The sequence below is a fragment of the Equus caballus genome, chromosome 13, assembly GCF_041296265.1.
Source record: "Equus caballus isolate H_3958 breed thoroughbred chromosome 13, TB-T2T, whole genome shotgun sequence".
NCBI lineage: Eukaryota > Metazoa > Chordata > Mammalia > Perissodactyla > Equidae > Equus > Equus caballus.
The window spans coordinates 39,125,460-39,145,852 of NC_091696.1; the positions used below are offsets into that span (position 1 = coordinate 39,125,460).

The window sequence follows — 20,393 nt, forward strand, 5'->3', positions numbered from 1 at the left end:
GGGAGTGAGGAGAACACTTCAAACAGAGGACCTGCCTGCGTGGGGAGGGCGTGCGGGCTCCCAGGATGGAGCCAGAGCCCAGGGGCTGCGCAGTGTGGAACCGAAGGGGCTGAGGTGGAGAGGTAGGGGGGAGCCTGACCAGACAGGGCCTCTGGGTTCATTTGCATGAAGTTCTGTTCTCCACGTGGAGGAACGGGCCTCTCCCTATTCTGAGAAGCTTCAGCGCTTAGAGGAAGTAAGGAAGCTGTACCAGTCAGGACCGTGGGCGCCTGACGGGTGGTGCCCAAACTAGGATGTGACCCCTCCCTTGATTGCAGTGTCTGTTGGTTACTGGGAAACGTGGGTTAAACACTGAATTAAACATGTCATTTTACTGTATTTTGATATCTGGCGCCCTGCTGACACGGCAGAGACTGCCCTTCCCAGGGTTAGCCTGCAAATGTGTCTTTTATATGCAAACCAACCAACCAACCGGGGGCCACATCCTACTCCCACGATGTCCTCTATCAGGCTCCCACTCTCTGGGCCACCATTCCTCAGGGCCCCACTCATGCCGGGCCAGGTACCAGGCAACTCCAAACGGCCCCAATGCCCCAGAGCCCACTGAAATTATTCCAAACAACCACTCCTAATCTGCTCACCCTGCCTCGCCTGTTCCTTCCCATGTGACCCACAATAAAAGCTTGTGCCCGGGGCTGGCCCGGTGGTGCAGCAGTTAAGTGTGCATGTTCCGCTTTGGCGGCCCGGGGTTTGCTGGTTCGGATCCCAGGTGCGGACATGGCACAGCTTGGCAAGCCATGCTGTGGCAGGCATCCCATGTATAAAAAGTAGAGGAAGATGGGCACGGATGTTAGCTCAGGGCCAGTCTTCCTCAGCAGAAAAAGAGGAGGACTGACAGTAGATGTTAGCTCAGAGCTAATCTTCCTCAAAAAAAAGAAAAAAGCTCGTGCCCACATTTTATCCTCACTCTCTCTGCCTCCTGATTGGCCCTGGTGTCTCCTCATGTGGCCCCCCATGGCGTGGTGTGAGCCCTCTTCTCAGGATCTGTGGGTATAAACTATCCTGTCAATGGCAGTCATCTCCTGATTGGTCGACCTCACCAAACCTGAATGATAAGAAAACCTACATTTTAGGACACTCACCCACCGCCTCTCTAAAACCTCACTCCAAGGCCACCATCTCCTACCTCCAGATGGTGATGGCCTGGATGCACAGGACCCCGGTGAAGGATGGAAAAAAGAGCAAGAAGATGAAGACCGTCATCATCTGTGACGCCCGCCAGGCTTTGCTCGGAGGCTGGAAGTTCATCATCAGGCTGATCTGAAGAGAGAGAAGCCACCGTGGCCCGAGGAGCAGGCCAGAGGGACCCAGCCAGCCACCGGCTTCCTCACACCCGTCCCAGTGCCCCCGGCCCCCAGCACCCAATTCCAGCCACCACTGGGTCACACGTGACTGAGCAAAGCTGATTTGTTCCAACTTTAGACTGACTCACATTTTTGACGTAAAACATGATGAAAAGAGTAATCATCTGGATAAAGGGCAGCAGAGGACAGAAGAAGGTTCCGATCCTAGGAGGGAGAGAGAGTGTCAGAGACCAGGGAGACACGGGAGTGGGGGCAGACATGGGTGCGGAGGGAAGGGAAAGAGGGTGCCATGGGCTGAATCACATTCCTACAAAATTCACACATTTAAGTCCTAACCACCAGTACCTCACACTCTGACTGTGTTTGGAAACAGGGTCTTTAAAGAGGTAATTAAGGTAAAATGAGGTCACTAGGGTGGGCCCTAATCCAATATGACGTGTGCCCTTGAAGGAAGAGATGCACGCACACACAGAGGGAAGACGGTGTGAAGATGCAGGGAGAAGGCGCCACCTACAGGCCAAGGAGAGCGGCCTCAGGAGAAACCAACCCTGCCAGCGCCTTGATCTTGGCCTTCCAGCCTCCAGAACTGTGAGGAAACAAATGGGCGTTGTTTAAGCCCCCCAAGGGTGGCACCTTGTTGTGGCAGCCGTAACAAACGAACGCAGAGGGAGACTGCCTCCCCCACAGCCAACCAGGCACGTCCCCCCGCACCCAAGGTCCACGGCTGCTCTCTGCCCGCCTCTGGAGAAAGAAATTTTGCAGAGCACCCTCCCCACGCAGCCACTGAACTCCGGATGGCCTTCCACGAGCCCTAACCTAGGTGCCCTGATGTGGGACACGTCCCCCTCCTCCCTCCGTGGCACTGGAGAAGGTCCCAGGTCCTGCAGGGACAGGCCTTAACCCGCACTAAGTCACAAATGAGAAGGGCACTCCCTCCCACCCCCCTCAGGGCCCCGGAGTGCCCGGAGAAGGAAGTCGCAGTTCTCTGATAGAACATAACTCCTAACGCTCGCCAACCTCCCATTTTTTTTTAAAAAGGAGCAGTTTTAGACTGAGCGCCTTGACAGACAGCAGCATCTAGCTAGATTTTAATGAGTGTTCACGAAGGGATCCATTTTATTCTTCGAGCTATTGGCAATTTCTGTCAAGTGATACTGGTTTTTCCATCTATGATTGTAAAATAAAGACTCCTTTAAAAATGTATGCAAGTCAAAAAAAGGCAAACAATTTAAAAGATAATACTAAGTGAAAAAACAGATATGCCCAAAAATAGGCAGGCTGGTGTACAAAAAGACTGAAGTTTGAGAAACACTTTCCTCACCTCATCTCTGCCATCATCCCCAACGCACGCTCAATTTCTGTTATATTATCTTTTAAAGCTCATCGTCAAAAACAATATTTTCCTAAAACCCACAGAGGGTAAATCTATAATTGTCACAGAGAAAGGAAAAGAGATGTGTGTTTTCAATTGTGCTTATCTGCGACTTAGTAACAAAAATCTTAAAGGCCTGGAAGTAACCATGGCCATCTCCGATTGTAACTTTTCCCCCCTCAATGCCAACATTTCCCTGTGGAACCTCCATCGAATGGTCAAGAATATGAAGGCTGGGGCTCTAGGATGCAAAAACCTGGCCAAAGTAAGTAGTTAATAAAGGGAGCAATATTATTATTGCCATGCCAGATGATTTATGCACATTACTTATTAAAAAACTTAAGAGTGCTTATAAGTACCATATGAGCCAGCAATTCCACTTCAAAAGAATTGAAAGCAGGGTCTCAAAGAGACATTTGTTCACCCATGTTCAGAGCAGCATTATTCACAACAGCCAAGAGGTGGATGCAACCCAAGTGTCCATCAACAGATGAACGGATAAACAAAATGTGGCATATTCACGCAATATGAATAATATGAATATCATTTAGCTCTAAAAAGGACAGGAAATTCCATTACAGTCTACAATATGGATGAAGCTGGAGGAGGTTATGCTAAGTCAAATAAGGCAGTCACAAAAAGATAAATTCTGTGTGATTCCGCTTACATGAAGCATCTAAGACAGTCAAACACAGAAACAGAAAGTAGAATGGTGGTGGCAGGGACTGGGGGGAGGGGAAATGGGGAGTTAGTGTTTAAGGGGCAGAGTTTCAGTTTCGCCAGGTGAGAAAGTTCTGGAGATTGGTTGTTCAATGATGTCAATATACCCAACACAACTGAACTATACACTTAAAAATGGTTGAGATGGTAAATTTTATGCTATGTGTTTTTTACCACAATTTTTGAAATGTGTGCTCATAAGGATAACAACAGCCATAATATCCCCACTTATAAAACACTTCTGGGGCCAGCATGGTGGCATAGTGGTTAAGTTCACGTGTTCTGCTTCAGCGGCCCGCGGTTCACTGGTTTGGATCCTGGCACACCTACACACTGCTCATCAAGCCATGCATGGCGGCATCCCACAGAGAAGAACTAGAATGACCTACAACTAGGATATACAACTGTGTACTGGGGCTTTGGGGAGAGAAAAGAAAAAAAGAGGAAAATTGGCAACAGATGTTAGCTCAGGGCCAGTCTTCCTAACCAAAAAAAACCACAATAAAAAAAACATTTCTGAGTCAGGTACTCACCAGCACTTAATGCATACGTTTTTCTCATTTAATCCTCAGCAAAACCCTGGGATGTACGCACTATTAGCTCCCCCATTTATAGGTCAGAAAGCTAAGGTTTAGAGAGAGTTTATGTAACCTGCCCAAAGGCATCCTGTTAGCTGAAATAATGTGGGTGAAAGGCCTTTGTCAGCTGCCCAGGTGCCAGGGGGTGACATGAGAGTATGCAAATCACATAAACCACACAAAGAACAAGTCCTCGCTACCTCTAAAAATAAAGTCACTGGCATTAGTGAGTAATCTGCAGATAGCCAAATCACCCAGGGCAACTGTAAAGAGTCGGAAAATGAAACCCTGCACAGTTGTATGGCATATTGGAGACTGCAAAGCAGTCTTCACATATCATCTGACTTAATCCTCAACACAGTTCGAAGGTAGCTATTATGATGTTCATATTGCAGATGAAGAGACTGAGGGTCAGAGAAGCTCACTGACCTCAGTGAGTGACAGAGCCAGCCCCAGAATCCAAGTTTATTCAAGTCCAAATCCTCTACTTCCAAATTAGCAACCCCCCAACAGATGGAATTTAGGAATGTAATGCACTACATGGAATTCTGGCATTTACTACACCAGGTTAAAATAAATAAGTAAAATAGTCACTGGCTATTGGTTTGAGTTACTATTGGTTTGAGCTCATGAAAAATTTGATGCAACTAGCTGGCGAGTCCCAAAACAGAGTCGCACACACGTACATATGCACGGACACAGTTGCTAAACAGAGGTCACAAAGCCCAAAGGCTACAGAGGGCCCACCAGGTAGGACATCAGTGCTTGAAGCCAGCCAGGCATCAGAAGCACACAGCCCCTCTCCGCTTTTCTTTATTTTCCCACTTCTCTTAAGACCTCAAGGTAAAGTAAAGTTTTCTACCATAAGAAAACTAACAGCATGAGGACAATGAGAGATGGCAAATCAGTGTTGGGGAGATAATAGTTCAAGGTGGGGACTGTGACAAATGGAGCCACTCGCCCCAGTTCAAGGCCCAGCCAACTGTTACCATAATGGCAGATAGTCTACATCTTTCCTTTTTTGGAAGGAAGCCAGAAATTTTAAATTTTATGGTCTACCTCCTGGTTTTTAAATATTGGTGGTTAATTCAAATCTTTAGAAGCAGCACTGTGTGGGAAAAGCAAAACACACCTGCAAGCTGGATACAACCTGGGGGCCTCCGGGTTGAGAGCCTGCCCTATGGCGATTCTTGCCCAAAGTCCTCATAAAGGACGAGCATAGTCTGGGACATAAATTCCCGGCTCTCAGACTGGCTGGATTTGGTATTAGTCGTGTGGCTTTACAAACAACAGATTCTGGGGCTCGCCACCGAAACTCTGAGTCCATAGTCAGGCGGGAACCACTGGGCACCCTCCAATTCTCAAAACTCACCACACCAGAGTTTGTGCATAGATCAGTTCCAGGACGTTCCTGGCAATGTCAAACTCCTGCAAGCCAAGACTTGTGAAAACCCGCGTCCCGATGATTCTGCGAAAACATACTGAGTTTAGCACCCAAACCATCAACCCCCTCCTTCAAAAGATTCCCCACAATCAATAAAGGAGACCTTCACCAGTTTGGAATAAAGGCCTAAGTCCCCTTGCAAGTTTTTGAAAAATTCCAAGTATAAGCATGGTTTTGAAGAAATAATTAAGGGCATCGAGGGAAAATAGAATTAACCCAATGCATTCAAATGGGCGTACCGCTACAGTCGTGTAAAAGAATTCTAGAAGACATTATTTAAATTATCCCACCTATGATTTAAATAATTAACTATAAATAATAGATATTATTTAAATAAGATAATTATTTAAATGATCCCATCTGCTATCTCATTTATATCACTCTTTGTTAAACTTTTTTTTTCAGGAACCAGATAAGCTTAGCACCTCCTAACTCAAATAAACTGCAAATTTTTCAGGTTTTGGTTACTGCTATTGAATTAATGGGGTTTCTTTGTTTTCTTAATCCACAAGGAGGAAACCAAGGTCTCCATTTACTCAGGGAAACTGGAGACAACTTTGATTTCCTCATACAGAAGAGTTGCCAATAAAAAGTTGCTGTCAACAAAACCCTTCTCACGTTTATTTCCGGACGTTGAACAGAGACTGGAATAAAAGTGAGTTTGCACAGATTGAATGAGGAAATTCAGCATTCAACCTCCCCCTGGAGGAAAAAATCAGCCTTGTGTCACGCCCTCTCATCACGAGGGCAGCTTACAGACATACAGGCACATCTACAAGGAAGGAGACGCTCATCACATTATTTAAAAATAAATGGATAAATAAAAGAGGACCACACATGGGCCAGTGATGACACTGCCCCAATTCCGCACACCTGGGCTCTAAAATAAAAATTAGTACATTAATTAAAATCAGTGAAAACAACTTACAACTAGGATATACAACTGTGTACTGGGGTTTTGGGAAGAGAAAAGAAAAAAAGAGGAAAATTGGCAACAGATGTTAGCCCAGGGCCAATCGTCCTCACCGTATCATTAAAAAAAAAATCAGTGAAAACAATGAGATAAATCTACATGTACAGGCATGGAAAGATGCCATGTGGCCCCATTTCTGTCTTAGAAAATTATGTAGTATATAAACACACGCGAAGCAGTATGTGCATAGAAAAATGTGAAGGAATATACACTAGAATATTAAAATTATCTATGGTAGATAAGATCTCAAAGGGCTCCATTTCTGTTTTATTCTAGAACATTTTTGTTTTTTCAAGAGAAGGTTGTCAAGGGCCAACTGGACCAAACGAACTTTGGCAAGAGGACTGTCAGGTCAAGGTGAAATTTCAGTTAATTTGGGAGAAACTGGTATGTGGAGGGACAATACGCAGACTTAGAACAATGCACACTTAGAGTACTTACGGGACCCATACTTCCTGCTCAGCCAAGACAGGCTCTGGTTACAAGGTCAGGTCCTAATTACTCAAGATGGACAAATATTTACCTCCGCAGGAACTCCCCCAGGAAGGAATCAGCTAAAGAGAACACGAAATCCATCAGAAGGAGCCGGTAGATTTCCTGACCAATGAAGGTTTCCCAACACTGCAAGGCAAACAAGAGTCAGGATCCAGGAAGCTGCTGCAGCCTCCGCTCCGTTCCCATCGGTTCCTGGCGCCCTGCACTCGCTAGGACGTGGCTGGTGGCTCAGTTGGACCACGTCCTTATATACCCAGAAAAGCAGAGCCCCTCTCGGCAGAAATGCACCATTAGGCTGAGTTTGCTTTCAGGGTGTTTATTCCTTTCTGTGCACCCCCTTCCCCCATTAAGGCTTGCCCTCCATCCACAGGTAGCCAAACTTGCCCTTCTCACTCTCTCTCCTCTTAACACTTCTCATCTCTGTCCTACGCCCTCTGGATCCCATTCCTCAGCCAGCGCTCAGCAATGCCTTCAGGAGAGCAGGAGGTGTCAATGGCTAAGAATGCCTCCCCTTTTTTTTTGCTTATTGACTTTACGAAAAATCACTTAATATCTCCTTCTTAAGAAAGTGGCCTAGAGGTTTAGCGGGCTAGCACCAACTGGAAGTTTGAATGAGTCAGTTTACGAAGCTGATGGTCAATAACCCCAGCAGGAAGTCAGTACTAAGAGCCGATGAACTGGGGGCTTTTAGATTTGGCTGAATGAGGAGGGGGATGTTTGCAGTGCCCAGCCCAAGGATGGATGAATGAGTGGATAGACGGATGGTTGCTGGATGGTTAGATGGATGGACGGATGGATAAATGAATGGATGGATGAATAAATGGGTGGACAGATGGATGGAAAAATAACATGACATCCGTTCTAATATCATGAGCAGCAACTTTTGAGAAACTCACTTCCTCCCTGGTGGTCAGCAGCTAAGAAACCGAACTTAAGGTGGAACAGCATGGAAATCTCACCTCTTCACCAGCCAGGGCCACAATGTTGAGCCAATAGTAACAAAGAATTCCAATGATTGATATTTTCAGAAAGATGTTTCTAACAACAGAAGAGAAAACAACTCTCATTACCTTCCATGGCAGTCATTAGTGCTATTCACCAATATTTCCTTTTGGGCACGTGGTAGGAATGAAATTCCTGTCCCCCCTGTGGTTTGAATGGGCTGGTTCTGCCATCTGGCTGGTTCTGGCAAATGAGTCGTGAGCAGAAGTAACATACATCATTTTTTGTCACTTCTAGACTGGAGCATTTAAATGCCAGCAAGACCTTGCAGAACTCACTGTCTTCCCTCTGGAATAGCCACGGGCAGTATTCAAGAAGGTTGCTGCCCTCTCCATCTGGATCCCTGCATGATTAACATGAGTAAAACCCCCTGCCAAGCGACAATGCACATGTAGCACGAGCAAGAAATAAACCTTTGTGTTCCAAGCCACTCAGATTCAAGGGAGGGGGATATTTGTTATTGCAGCATAATGTAATTTATTCTGACTGATACACCCTCCACTGTGAAGGAAGGGAATCTGATCAGGCTTCTTCAGTGCCAGATCCCCGACTCTGCCCAGTGCCCAGTCCTGTGTAGACCCTCAATATCTCCTGTGTTAACGCCTTAGTAATCTGCGATATTGTGACTTGTAACAAATGTGTATTTGGTCTTCGTCCCCATTTCTGCCACAGAGCTCCTAAAACCTTGGAATGTCCTGTGAGGAGAGCAATACAGGTGTCTTTTGTTATGTTAATGACGTGACTTTTGGACCACCCTAAGGCTGGGGGCTGGTTGCCAGGAGAACCAACCATGTGATTAGGGGGCTGGAACTTTCAGCCCCACCCCCTGACCTCTGAGATGGGGAGAGGAGCCAGAGGTTGAATGACTGCCAAAGGCCAATGATTTAGTCAATCTTGCCTTTGTAACGAAGCCTCCACAAAAACCCAAAAGGATGGGGTTGGGAGAGCCTCCAGCCTGGAGGATACGTGGAGGTGGGGGGAGAGTGGGGCACCTGGGGAGATCATGGCAGCTCCATGACCGTTGCCCACACCTCGCCCTATGCATCGCTTCCACCTGGCTGTTCCTGACTTATATCCTCTTAGAATAACCCGGTAATCTAGTAAGTAAACTGTTACTCTGAGTTCTGTGAGCCACTCTAGCAAATTAATCAAACCTGAAGAGGGGGTCATTGGACCCTCCCATCTACAGCCGGTCGGTCAGGATTATGGGTAACAACCTGAACTTGCGATTGGGGGCTGAAGTGGGGGAGAGGGAAGAGTCTCGTAGGACTGAACCCTTATCCCGTGGAATCTCCAGGTAGACAGTGTCAGAATTGAGTGAAACGGTAGGACACCCGCCTCATGTTGGGGAATTGCTTGGCGGGGTGGCAAAACCTCTGATGAGGATTATTTTTTGGCTGGTTACTTTGAAAAACTGCAGACGGAGGGAGGCTCTGAGGAGTAGAATTTACTTCCCCTTTGTTAAGAGACGTTTACATTGTAAAGGAAATCTCCATCTGTAAAGGTGTCTCCTTCTCTGTACTGGGAAGAAGGGGGGATGACCTTATCTCTAGAAACTCTTAATCAATGCCAAAAGCAAGGACTTCAATCTGCATCTTGTTTACTGTACTTGTGTGGTAATCTCCCATGATCACTCCCCCTCCATCCCCAACATCCTCCTTTGTCTTTAGCTAAAAATAATATTTAAGGTGGTGGCTTCAGCCATTTACTTAATCTGGTTTGATTCTTATCTAAATGTTATAGGACCACCCAATAACCAGACCCCACCTGCACTGATACCATTGTAACGACTTTTTTACATATTCTTTCCTTTGTCTTGTAAAGAGATAACTCACATACCTATGCCTTAAATTTAGCCCTACCCACAACCCATGTTGGCAGCAGTTCTGACTGCCCATGGGTCCTGTCCCCATGCTTTTCCATGCTATGCTCTAAATAAAAGAGCACTACTGCCAGACCTTGAGAGTCCAAGAAATCTTTCTTTTGACTCCTCGGCTCGCTGAGCCCGCATCACCTTCACATGTCGGAATTGGTGTCTGAACATAATTTATACACCTTTATGGCAGTGTACTTGAAAACACACTCTTCTCAGCCAAGAAAAGCCATCACACTCTTCTAAGCTGAGAAAAGCTTATCATAGATTAGACTGTGTATTTCTGAGCTTTCCCCATTTTCTGTTCATGTGGAGAAGATTTTGAATGTTTCGTGAAGCATTACAAACGGCTAGTGTATATTAAGACAATGAACGTCTCTAGTGAAACCAGCAAACAGTTAGCCATTGATGGGTAAGTAGCTAGTAACTAAAGTTCTTTTTCCTTTTCCTTTTACAGATTATAGCTTTTAGCTGTTCCCTCGCCCATCCTTAACTGTGCTGTTTAGCCAACATGCCATCTGACTCCCACTAGCTTCCTTAGATAACATCTCGCTGGAGCCTGGGTCGCCATGGTAATGGGTATGTAAGCTGTTTTCAGGAATTAGAACCCCTTGTCCACTTGAGGCCAGTTGAGACCACCAACTCATCAACTGGGCCCATGCAGATGTCCGATAAGCTACCTTTTGACGTCAAGACGCTAAAAACGCCACCCTTAGATCATGCTAATGCGCCATTTTGTGAGCATGCGTCCTATGAAGAGGCATGGAGTCTGACTACGCTTGCGCACATCATCAGTGACCTCACCTCTCCTCACCTCCAATCACCTCTCTCCACATTTCAGACCACCCTGCCCCCCCACCCCATAAATATCCCTGAGTCCCCATTACTAGGAAGGTGGGTTTGAGATTCATTCTCCTGTTTCCTCACGTGGCTGCCTTGTGAGTAAACCCTCTGGCTGCTGCAATCTCGTCATCTCAGTGTCTGGCTTTCTGAGCGGTGGGCAAAAACGAACCTGGTTCTATAACACTAGTCATCAGAAAAATGCAAATTAAATAAAGTGATTGGATCACAATAGGATGCTGACACACAGGCCTCCCACTGCTCCATCCGAATTCTGTTGAAATGAGAGAAACGTTAGAAGCTGAAGGATCCATCAAGCATCGCAAAACAAGAAAGTCACGAACAGACCAGAAATGTAAAGGGACTTATGGAATAGAGAAAGCAGAAATAAAGGCTAGAAAGATAAAAAGACAAAGGTGGTTGACGGAGAAATAAGGCTGGAGAAAACCCCAGCTTAAAACAAATTTGGCGGAAGACAGCCTCAGAGGCAGAGGTAGGTCTGGGGACTCCTGGAGCTTCAAGATGCCAATAGGAAGGAACTAGAAGGGCAGCTGGGGAATTATGTGCCCACACTGGATGCTAGAAAGTCTCAGAGCAACCCCTGTAGACTCGGGAAGAGGGTAGTCAGAACACAGTCTGGGGCCCTCCAAACTCATGTTCAAGTAGACAAGCGAAATAAAGATACGTTTGAACACGGAAGTACTGAGAAATTTGACCATCCCTCGACCCACCTAAAACAACATCTTGCCTTCTCTTTCGACACAAGAGGAAGTTGTAAGTAAGCAAACACTGGTGAGCAAAGAAGCCAGTGAAACTTACTGTTAATGCACACGGTAAAAAAATGAATCTTTTAAGGCCACTGAATTGAACACTTAAAAGTGGTTAAAATGGCATATTATATCTATAAACATATTTACGACAATAAAAAAAGTCCCAGTTGTTTCTACCAGGGAGGGGAGGCTTTCGATGGGGTGGGGTGGGGAGAAGGGAAGGCTTGTTAAGGTTTTTTACTTCAGGAGAATAACGCATATATAGATTAACTCTAAACACTGATCTAAAAAAGGCGTCAGCAAACTTTTTCTGTAAAGGGCCAGATGGTAAATACTTTCAGCATCACAGGCCACAGTCTGCGTCGCAACTACTCAAGTCTGCTGCTGTAGCAGGAGGGCGGCATGGACAATATGTCCACGAATAGGCATGGCTGTGTTGCAATAAAACTTTATTTATAAAAACAGGAAGCAGGCTGGGTCTGCAGGCTGCAGTGTGTCAGGTCCTGACCTAAAACATACATGTGTATGTAAGTGTGTGTGCGTTTTTAAATATCCTTGTCATAAATTTAAGAGTAACAAAAACGTGTGAGATCTGCATAGAGAAACTAGAAACATAGATGTAAGCACAGATATGCCATCTGTGGGAAGAGCATCCCAGGAAGAAGGAATGGCCAGTGCAAAGGCCCAGAGGTAAGTATGTAGCTGGCATGTTTTCGAACAGTTGGAAAGCCAGTGAGGCTGCAGGGGAGTGGGGGTAGTGGTAAGGAAGGGGGAGAGGGGTGGAAAATGAGGTTGGACAGCTGGCCAGGAGTCAGATCCCCGAGGCCATGGTAAAGCAAGGGCTCTGGGACTGATCCAGAAAGAAACTCCCTTTGCTTTGTTCAGCCCTATTACTATAAACACCACCATAGACAGGAACAGGCCCGGGAACCAGCCAAGAAGAAGCAATAAGGACACGATTTGGGTGGTTGTATGCTTTGTTTCTGAAAACCTCAGGGTCATCTAGCACACATAATGCCTTTGTGGGAATCACAAAAAGGCACCACCTCTCAGCCCATGAATGGCCCAAAGCACTTTCTCCACCTCCTTTTGGGTGGCTGAATTACAAAAATGTACCTCCTCCCCCTGACTGATGCAGAGGGTATCATAGCTCAAAGTCTGACTCATGCAAACACTGGATGATTTCAGTCCCTACACAACAACTCAGCCAGGAACCTTTGTGCAGTGCACAACCTGCACATCTGTACATCTCATAACTGAGAACTATGCTAATCCTCAGGCTGGCAGCAATTGGGAATTTTACTTTGAGCAAAAGGCGGATGTATTCAGTCACTGTATCTTCTCAGGGCTCTTTGGATTTTACGGCTGTTAACCCACATCACACGAACACACTGTACTCTTGAAATTCTCTCTGGAAAACAGAACTCTGGTACTCGAGCGTAACCGTTTCTAGCTCCCACCCCATTTCCCTCCGCGGAGACGGAGGCTAGCGGCGGAGGCGACACACCTACCGGATGAGGAGGATATAGACTTCGTGCCTCGGCATCTCATACCGCTCCACCAGCCCGAACATGGAGTAGAAGCGTGGCACGGCCAGGTTGATGCAGGACACGACGAAAGGCAGCAGCAGCACCGCGCCGGGGTTCCTGTGGCTCTGTAGGAACTGCAGGGCACGCAGGGAGAGAAGCAAGACGCCCGCTGCGTGCTGGACCCCCTCTCTGCCTCCCTCGGAAGAACCCCCCACGATGGAAAGAGCCCAGAAGTAGCTCCTCCGGGGGTAGCTATGAAGCGACCGTTCATTGAGCGCTCACCCTGCACCAAGCGTTACTCACTCCATTATCCTCCCTGCAGCCCAGCAGGTGGGTCTCAACAGACTTAACTAACGGGCAAACCGAGGCTCAGAGAGGTGAAGACGCTCGCCCAGGGTCACCCAGCCAGGAAGTGGCAGATTTGAAGCCAGGTCTATCTGACTCAGGGACCTGAACTCAGACAGCCATTCGGTGACTTCTCCTTTCCTTACAAAGAGGTCTGGGAAACGAGAATGTGCTCCCCGGCTGTTGGAGCAAAGGCTTGAGTCTGTGAAGCTACAGCACAAGGGTACCCATCACCATGGAATTTCACCGGCCCTCTCCTGCCCGGCCTTGTTCGTTTTCACCAGGCGCTGCCTGTCCTGGGTCACCCAACTAGGAGGAAGGGGAGCCTAGGCGAGCCACGCCACACCTTAGTATGAGGTCCCCTTCCTTCATGTGGACGCCACTGTGGCGTCCGGCTCGGAGGGGAGGCTGCTGGGCTGCCCCTCTGCCAGCATCCTTGGAGTGGGGGATGACAGCTGATTTATCTGATGTCTCACAACAGAGTGTAGCCTGGGTTCAAATGCTGCCCCCACCCTGCGATTATAAGCTGCAAGGTCTAGGTCAGGTGCATAGCTCCTCGGAGCTGCTTTCCCTGTCTGCATAATGCGAGAATGTCACATAATGCACAGAGACCTTGCAAGAATTAAAGGAGACCAAATCAGGTGAGGTCTGGTCCCTAAACGACACAGCCGAGGGCACAGTTCAGGTGAAACTATAGTTGCCAATGAATGTGGCCCCGGGAGGCGTGCAGTTGACCCAGCCTGCCAGTCAAGCGGCAGGTGCTCCAACAGCGGGCTGCTCCCACTGCCCCTCCTCCTCGGGCCCTCCATCACTTCAGGGGGGCGTGGAGAAAACCCGCCGGATGACGAAGAAACTCAGACCACAGCTGCCCTGTCACAGCTCCCACCCTAGGTAGGCAATGCCAGGCCCCTGAGGACCGTGACTCGGTTTCTCCCTTTCAGGGCACACCTTCGTATCATTAGGGGCAAATCCTTAGGCTTGTATAATCCCACACCCTTTTTCTTGCTGGCCACTCCTCCACTTGGTCATCTGTTTGGTTGAGCACCTACTGTATACCAGGCATTGGCCAGGTGCCTGGCTACAGTCTTTTGAAGAAACAGATGTGTGAACAAGCATTTTCAATGCTGCATGTGACAAGTGCACAGGGACAGCCTGCAGAGTCAAGGGCATCTAACGCAGCTTAGTGAGGGTGGCGTTGGTGAGAGAAAGCTTCCTGGAGGAGGCATCACCCATGCTGAGGTCTAGAGGAGGAGGAGCAGTTTGCCACACGAAGGGAAGTGGGGAGTGGAGAATGAACTGCATGTTTCCTGCCTAGAGATAAGGAAAAGCATGGTGTGTTTAGGGAACTATGGACACGCCATTTAGTGTTGCTGGTGTGGGACGTGAGTGTTGTGGGGTGTTGTAGGTAGAGATGTGTGGGCAGGGGTCAGATCACAAAAGATCTATCAATCAAGCCACGGAGGACAGATTTTATATTGGGGGCAACGGGAAGCCATTAAAGAAAGTGACACCATCAGACCAACCTGCACCACGATTCTAGAGGTCAGCAAACTGGCTACAATGAGCCCCATTTTCCAGAGGAGAAAGATGAAACTATGGAAAAACAGTACTTTGCCCAGACTACCTAGTTAAATTAGACTCAGTTATATCATGAAAACTAAAAGAACGAACATTCCTTCCGCACCCACAGAGCCAGGCGCTGGGGAGACTCCACATAACTTTTCTCTGGTCCTGACCACACACCTACAGAGCCAGGTGAAATCAGGCCCATGTTCCAGGTGAGGAATTCCGGGCTCGGAAAGATGAAATAACTCACCAACATCCCTCAGGTCACAAGACTTATTGTCTACTCGGTGCTGGGGGCTGTGGGAGGCATTAGGGATGTGATAATAAAGGAAGAAACCAGAACTTGATGCCAGGTCTGCGGCCGAAATTTCTACTTCTCCACTAGCCCAGAGCACACGCGTCACCCGGGACAATGTGACGATGCAGATTCTGAGTCTGCAGAGGGAGGGACCCAAGAGTCTGCCTATTTAACAAGCCTCTAGGTGACGCCGATGCTGCTGGCCACGGACCCCAGTTTGAGCAGCGGGCTCGCCTCCACGCGCCCCTCCAGCACCCCCTCCCTTTGCCTGGACCCAGGCCTCTAGCTTTCTGGTTACCTGGGAGTTGTTGTCAGCCAGGTAATAAACGGCTACACAGCAGGCGATGGCCACCCCGGTAGAGACAACCCAGGCTGCCAGGTGGGCAGAGAAGCGGATCAGCTGCTGATTGAGCGTTAACTTGACATTCTCCTGACGGATTTCGGACAGGTTCTCCTGTAAACGCAAGCAAGTCAAGTTCACTCACAGAGCCCCCTCCACTGCTAGCAAAGACCCCTCCCGACCCCGGTGGATACTCGCCGTTCCCAGAGACTCAAATCCACCCCAGATCCACAGGCGAGATAGAGGGGAAGTTCACCATGAAGATGGACTGTGGGTCTCCCCGTGAAAATCTCCGCGGGAAAATCTCAAATGAGCCAAGAACCCCCATCCCCGCCTCAGACGCCTTCTCCATCTTAGGGGAACAGCCAGGACGAACAGATTGGAAGCGTGCTCCTAGGGAAAGGACACTGAGATCGCAGAGCTTGAAGAACGAGGCTGGGTGTCTACACCAAGGAAGAAGCTAGCGTCTGCAGTCCTCTTGTCAAAGCCCCTTGGCTTGTAAATTCCGCCCGCTCTTTCTTTTTCATAAGTTTTTTTCTATAGACCAGGATTTCTCACCCTCAGCACTGTTGATGTTTGGGGCCAGATAATTCTGTGTGGCAGCAGCTGTCCTGTGCATTTCGGGATGTTCAGCCACATCTCCGGCCTCTACCAGCTAGATGCCAGTAGCGCCCACTCCTCAATTTGGTAACAACCAAAAAAAATCTCCAGACATCGCCACATGTCCCCTGAGGGGCAAAACCACTGAATAAATTGAACCACAGTTGAAAACCACTGGATAAATTTTTTGTGCCTGAGGAAGACTGGCCCTGCGCTAACATCGGTGCCCATCTTCCCCTCTTTCACGTGGGACGCCACCACAGCATGGCTGGATGAGTTGTGCTAGGTCTGCGCCTGGGATCCGCATCTGTGAACCCCGGGCTGCCAAAGCAGAGCCACGCGAACTTAACCACCATGCCACCAGGCCAGCCCCAAAAACCACTGGATAAAATTTTAAACCTGGAACTCTGAGGTCAAAAAGTATTTAGTAAGTCTTTACCAGTAACCAAGCCACCACATCAAGTGAAAATGTCCATTTCCCCCCACTGTCACCAGCACTGGGCATTATGAATATTTTTAGTTCTTTTTTGCCAATCTCGTGGGCAATAAAAAACAGTTCATTATTACCTTTTTTTTTTTTTTTGAGGAAGATTAGCCCTGAGCTAACATCTACTGCCAATCTTCCTCCTTTTTTTTGCTGAGGAGGACTAGCCCTGAGCTAACATCCCTGCCCATCTTCCTCTACTTTATATGTGGGACGCCTACCATAGCATGGCTCGCCAAGCGGTGCCATGTCCAAACCTGGGATGCGAACCAGGGAACCCCAGGCCGTCAAGAAGCAGAACATGCACACTTAACCACTGTGCCACTGGGCCGGCCCCCATTATTACTTTAATACAGTTACAGACACCCCGAAGGAAGGAGGGAGCCTGGCTGCGAGAATGGGCACAGAAAGCAGGCCTGCCTTACCCTTATCTCGGTGCTAAGATTCTTCTGTTTCAGCTTGACAGCTTTCTCATGAGTGACGGTGAAGTCCCAGCAAAAGATAAGTTTAGCGATCCCTCTGGAGTAGATGTGGGGGTTAATGAAATTGTTCCGGAAGTACCGCGCCATGCTAGGAAGGCAGAAACCAAAACACCCAGGGGTTACTAGGACAGGCACTGGGCTTGCAGGGGTTAGAACAAAGGAAAGTTCTGTCATGAACGTGGAAGGCAACATGTGAGAGTTGGCCCCAAGTTCTGGAACAGACCAGGAGCGAGCGTGATGGTTAAGAGCCCTGGCTTCAGGATGTGACAGGCCTGGCTTACCATCCTGGTTCGCCAGCTGGGGCATCTTGGCCATTTTAGCTGTTCTGAGCCTCAGTTTCCACATCTATATAATGGGGATAGTAACAGTACTCACCTCACAGTTCTTATGAGAGCTGGATTAGTCTCCTATGGCTGCTGTAACACACTGCCCCAAACTTAGCGGCTTAAAACGACACACACTTCTTATCTTACTGGAGGTCAGAAATCAGAAAATGGGTCTAAAATCACAGCATTGGCAAAGCTGTGTTCCTTCTGCAGGCTCTAGGACTGAATCTGTCGCCTTGCCTTGGCCAGCTTCTAGAAACCACCTGCATTCCTTGGGTTGTGGCCCCTTCCATCTTCAAAGCCAGCAGAGGAGCATCTTCCACTGTCTCTCTGACTTTGACCCTCCTGCCTCCCACCCATAGGGGACCCTTGTGATGACATTGGCCCATTTTAAGACCCTGAACTTAATGACATCTGCAAAGTCCCTTTGCCAGGTAAGGCAAGATTCCCAGGTTCTCAGGATGAGGATGTGGACATCTTTGGGACATGGGGGCATTACTCGGCCCCCCACAAGAGTCAACACAGCGCTCAGAGCAGTAAGGCGGCTGTATCATCATGGGGACGTCAGCAGGACTCAGTGACATCAGACCCAGGAAGCACTCAGCACTGAGGCTGGCACGTGAAAAAGGCTGAAGAGAACGCACAAGACCTTTCCAAAATCTGCCACCACTGAGTACTAGCAGCTTAAGAAATACTTCCTAGTTTGCTAGGACAAAATGAAATCTCATTTCACTTTGAACTTTTGTTCTGGCTTGTTATGCCAGGTTGTTACGGACTGAATTGTAGCCCTAAAAATTCACATGTTGAAGTTTTAACCCCCAAGACGTCAGAAAGTGACTGTATTAGGAGACAGGGTCTTTACGGAGGTAATGAAGTTAAAATGAGGTCGTTAAGGTGGGCCCTGATCCAATATGACTGATGTCCTTATAAAAAGAGGAAATTACGACTCAGACATGCCCGGAGGGAAGACCGTGTGAGGACACAGGGAGAAGACGGCCGTCGACAAACCAGGGAGGGAGGCCTCAGAAGAAACTAACACCTTGATCTTGGCCTTCCAGCCTCCAGAACTTGAGAAAATAAATGTCTGTGGTCTGAGCCCTCCAGTCTGTGATACTTTGCTATGGAAGACCTTGTAAATTAATACAGAGGCTTGACAATTGTCAGTTGACCGTTATCCATCCACATAAAGACGTGAATCATTACGTCCTTATTTTCATACTGACCGATTTCTTTAGAAGAACACCCAAACCTCTCTTCCTCCATCCAAACTTATATTTCACGTTATTAGGCACGATCAGACAGCAATAGAAAAGTCGACACCACAGAGAAACTGTTTCCTGGGGAACCTTTGGATCTCTCGAATTTTGCCTAAATCTAAGAAGAGCTTAGAATCAGGAAAGGCAGACGCCCCGTACCTGAACAGCAAACTGAAGAAGCAGATGATCAAACACACCCCGATGGTGAAGATGTAGGCCAGCTGCATGTTGTAGGATGCCCCGCCCTTCCCGTGCTGGATCGTGGAGTTGGTGTAAAAGCCGTAGTACATTACCGTGTCCCGGAAATAACCCTGAAAGGGACAAGAAGCCCTAGGTCAGGGCATCTCTCGAGAAAACAATAAATGACTATGGTCAGAGGGGGTGACCTCTTCCGTCTGCAAGACGCTTGGACCAGTGAGTTTAGACACTTTGCCAGGAAACAGACACGCCAGGGCACTGAGAATCTGGACATTTTATCATGGGGCTCTCGGGGTCAGAAAGGAACCCCAAACCAACATAACTTTACAATGGGGGACCCAGCTGTCACCGCCTGGACCCAGTGACCAAGAGAAGCAAGACCAAAAGCAGGAGAGCCAGCCATCATGTGCCTCTGTCACCCACGAAGTATTACGGTCACACATGTTTAATATGAAACAAATCAAGCCTCTAGGTCTAAATTTTAATTTACAGGAAAGAAGCGGCTGGAGGAACAAATTAGAGAAATCATGAGGCAACAATGGGACAATTCCAGAAGGGAGGACATTGGCGTCTACACGACAACTGACCTGGTTTCTGCAACAAGTGAATGTGAAGAAAAAAGGACCCTGGGACTCAGGAGATTATTCTCGATTATTAGAGACTTCAGAGAAAAACACAACTGAATGCGAAGTGTGGCCTTCCTGGGATCCTGGTCTGAACAAGCAAGCTATGCGAGACATTTGGGGACAACTGGGAAATTCTGAATGTGGTTTGGATTTTAGATGAGATTAATTTTTAATTTTGCTCGGTGTGACAATGTACAGTATTGCGGGAGAGTGTCCTTATTTTTCAGAGATGCGTGTTGAAGAAATTCCGAGTGAAATGTCCCCGCGTCCGTAATTACTGTAAAATGCTTCCAAAAAGAATACAGCAGAATATGGCAAAATGTTAACACTTTAAAACCTACATAATAGGTATATGGGTGTTTATTTTCCTAGTCTCTATTTTCCTGTAGGTTTGAAATTTTTCATAATAAAATGTTTCACATATAAAAATATACATAATAAAAAGAAAAAATTAAGGAGAAATTTATGCAATAATTCCATTTGAATGTGTCTATCCCAAGGAAAAATTTTTAAACAGAAAAAGAAATAAAAAAGATGAACGGAAGACTCTTACTTGGAACATTTTATGGCAAAAGTCAGCAAACTGTCTGTAAAGAGCCAGATGGTGCGTATCTTTGGCTTGGCAGGCCAGGACGCCACTGCACAGCCACTCTTCTCTGCCTTGTAGCACGAAAGCAGCACAGACACATAAACAAGTGGGGGTAGGCTTGTTCCAAAAGAACCTTATTTGTGGACCCCGAAATTTGAATTTCCTATAGTTTTCATGTTTCACAAAAAGTTGTCCTTCTTTTGATTTTTTTTTCAACCATTTAAAAATGTAGAAACCCATCTTAGTTTGCAGGCTGTTCAGCAACAGGTGGCAAGCCAGATTTGGCCCTCAGGCTACACTCTGCCCAGCCCCAGTCTACAGAA

The 20,393-nt window shown here is 47.5% G+C and overlaps 1 protein-coding gene across 5 annotated transcripts in view; it reads right to left on the minus strand.

Moving 5' to 3' along the window:
- TMC5 (transmembrane channel like 5) overlaps positions 1-20,393 on the minus strand; it is a 74,018-nt gene that overhangs the window by 8,987 nt on the left and 44,638 nt on the right. For all 5 annotated transcript variants that reach the window (XM_023616246.2, XM_014730094.3, XM_070230927.1 and 2 more), the window contains 9 exons: positions 18,817-18,968; positions 17,019-17,163; positions 15,468-15,623; positions 12,943-13,094; positions 7,906-7,984; positions 6,975-7,072; positions 5,407-5,502; positions 1,493-1,568; positions 1,187-1,320 (listed from right to left, as the gene is read on the minus strand). In XM_023616246.2, the coding sequence (XP_023472014.2) occupies positions 1,187-1,320; positions 1,493-1,568; positions 5,407-5,502; positions 6,975-7,072; positions 7,906-7,984; positions 12,943-13,094; positions 15,468-15,623; positions 17,019-17,163; positions 18,817-18,968 (1,088 nt within the window). The remainder of the gene's footprint in view (positions 1-1,186; positions 1,321-1,492; positions 1,569-5,406; positions 5,503-6,974; positions 7,073-7,905; positions 7,985-12,942; positions 13,095-15,467; positions 15,624-17,018; positions 17,164-18,816; positions 18,969-20,393) is intronic.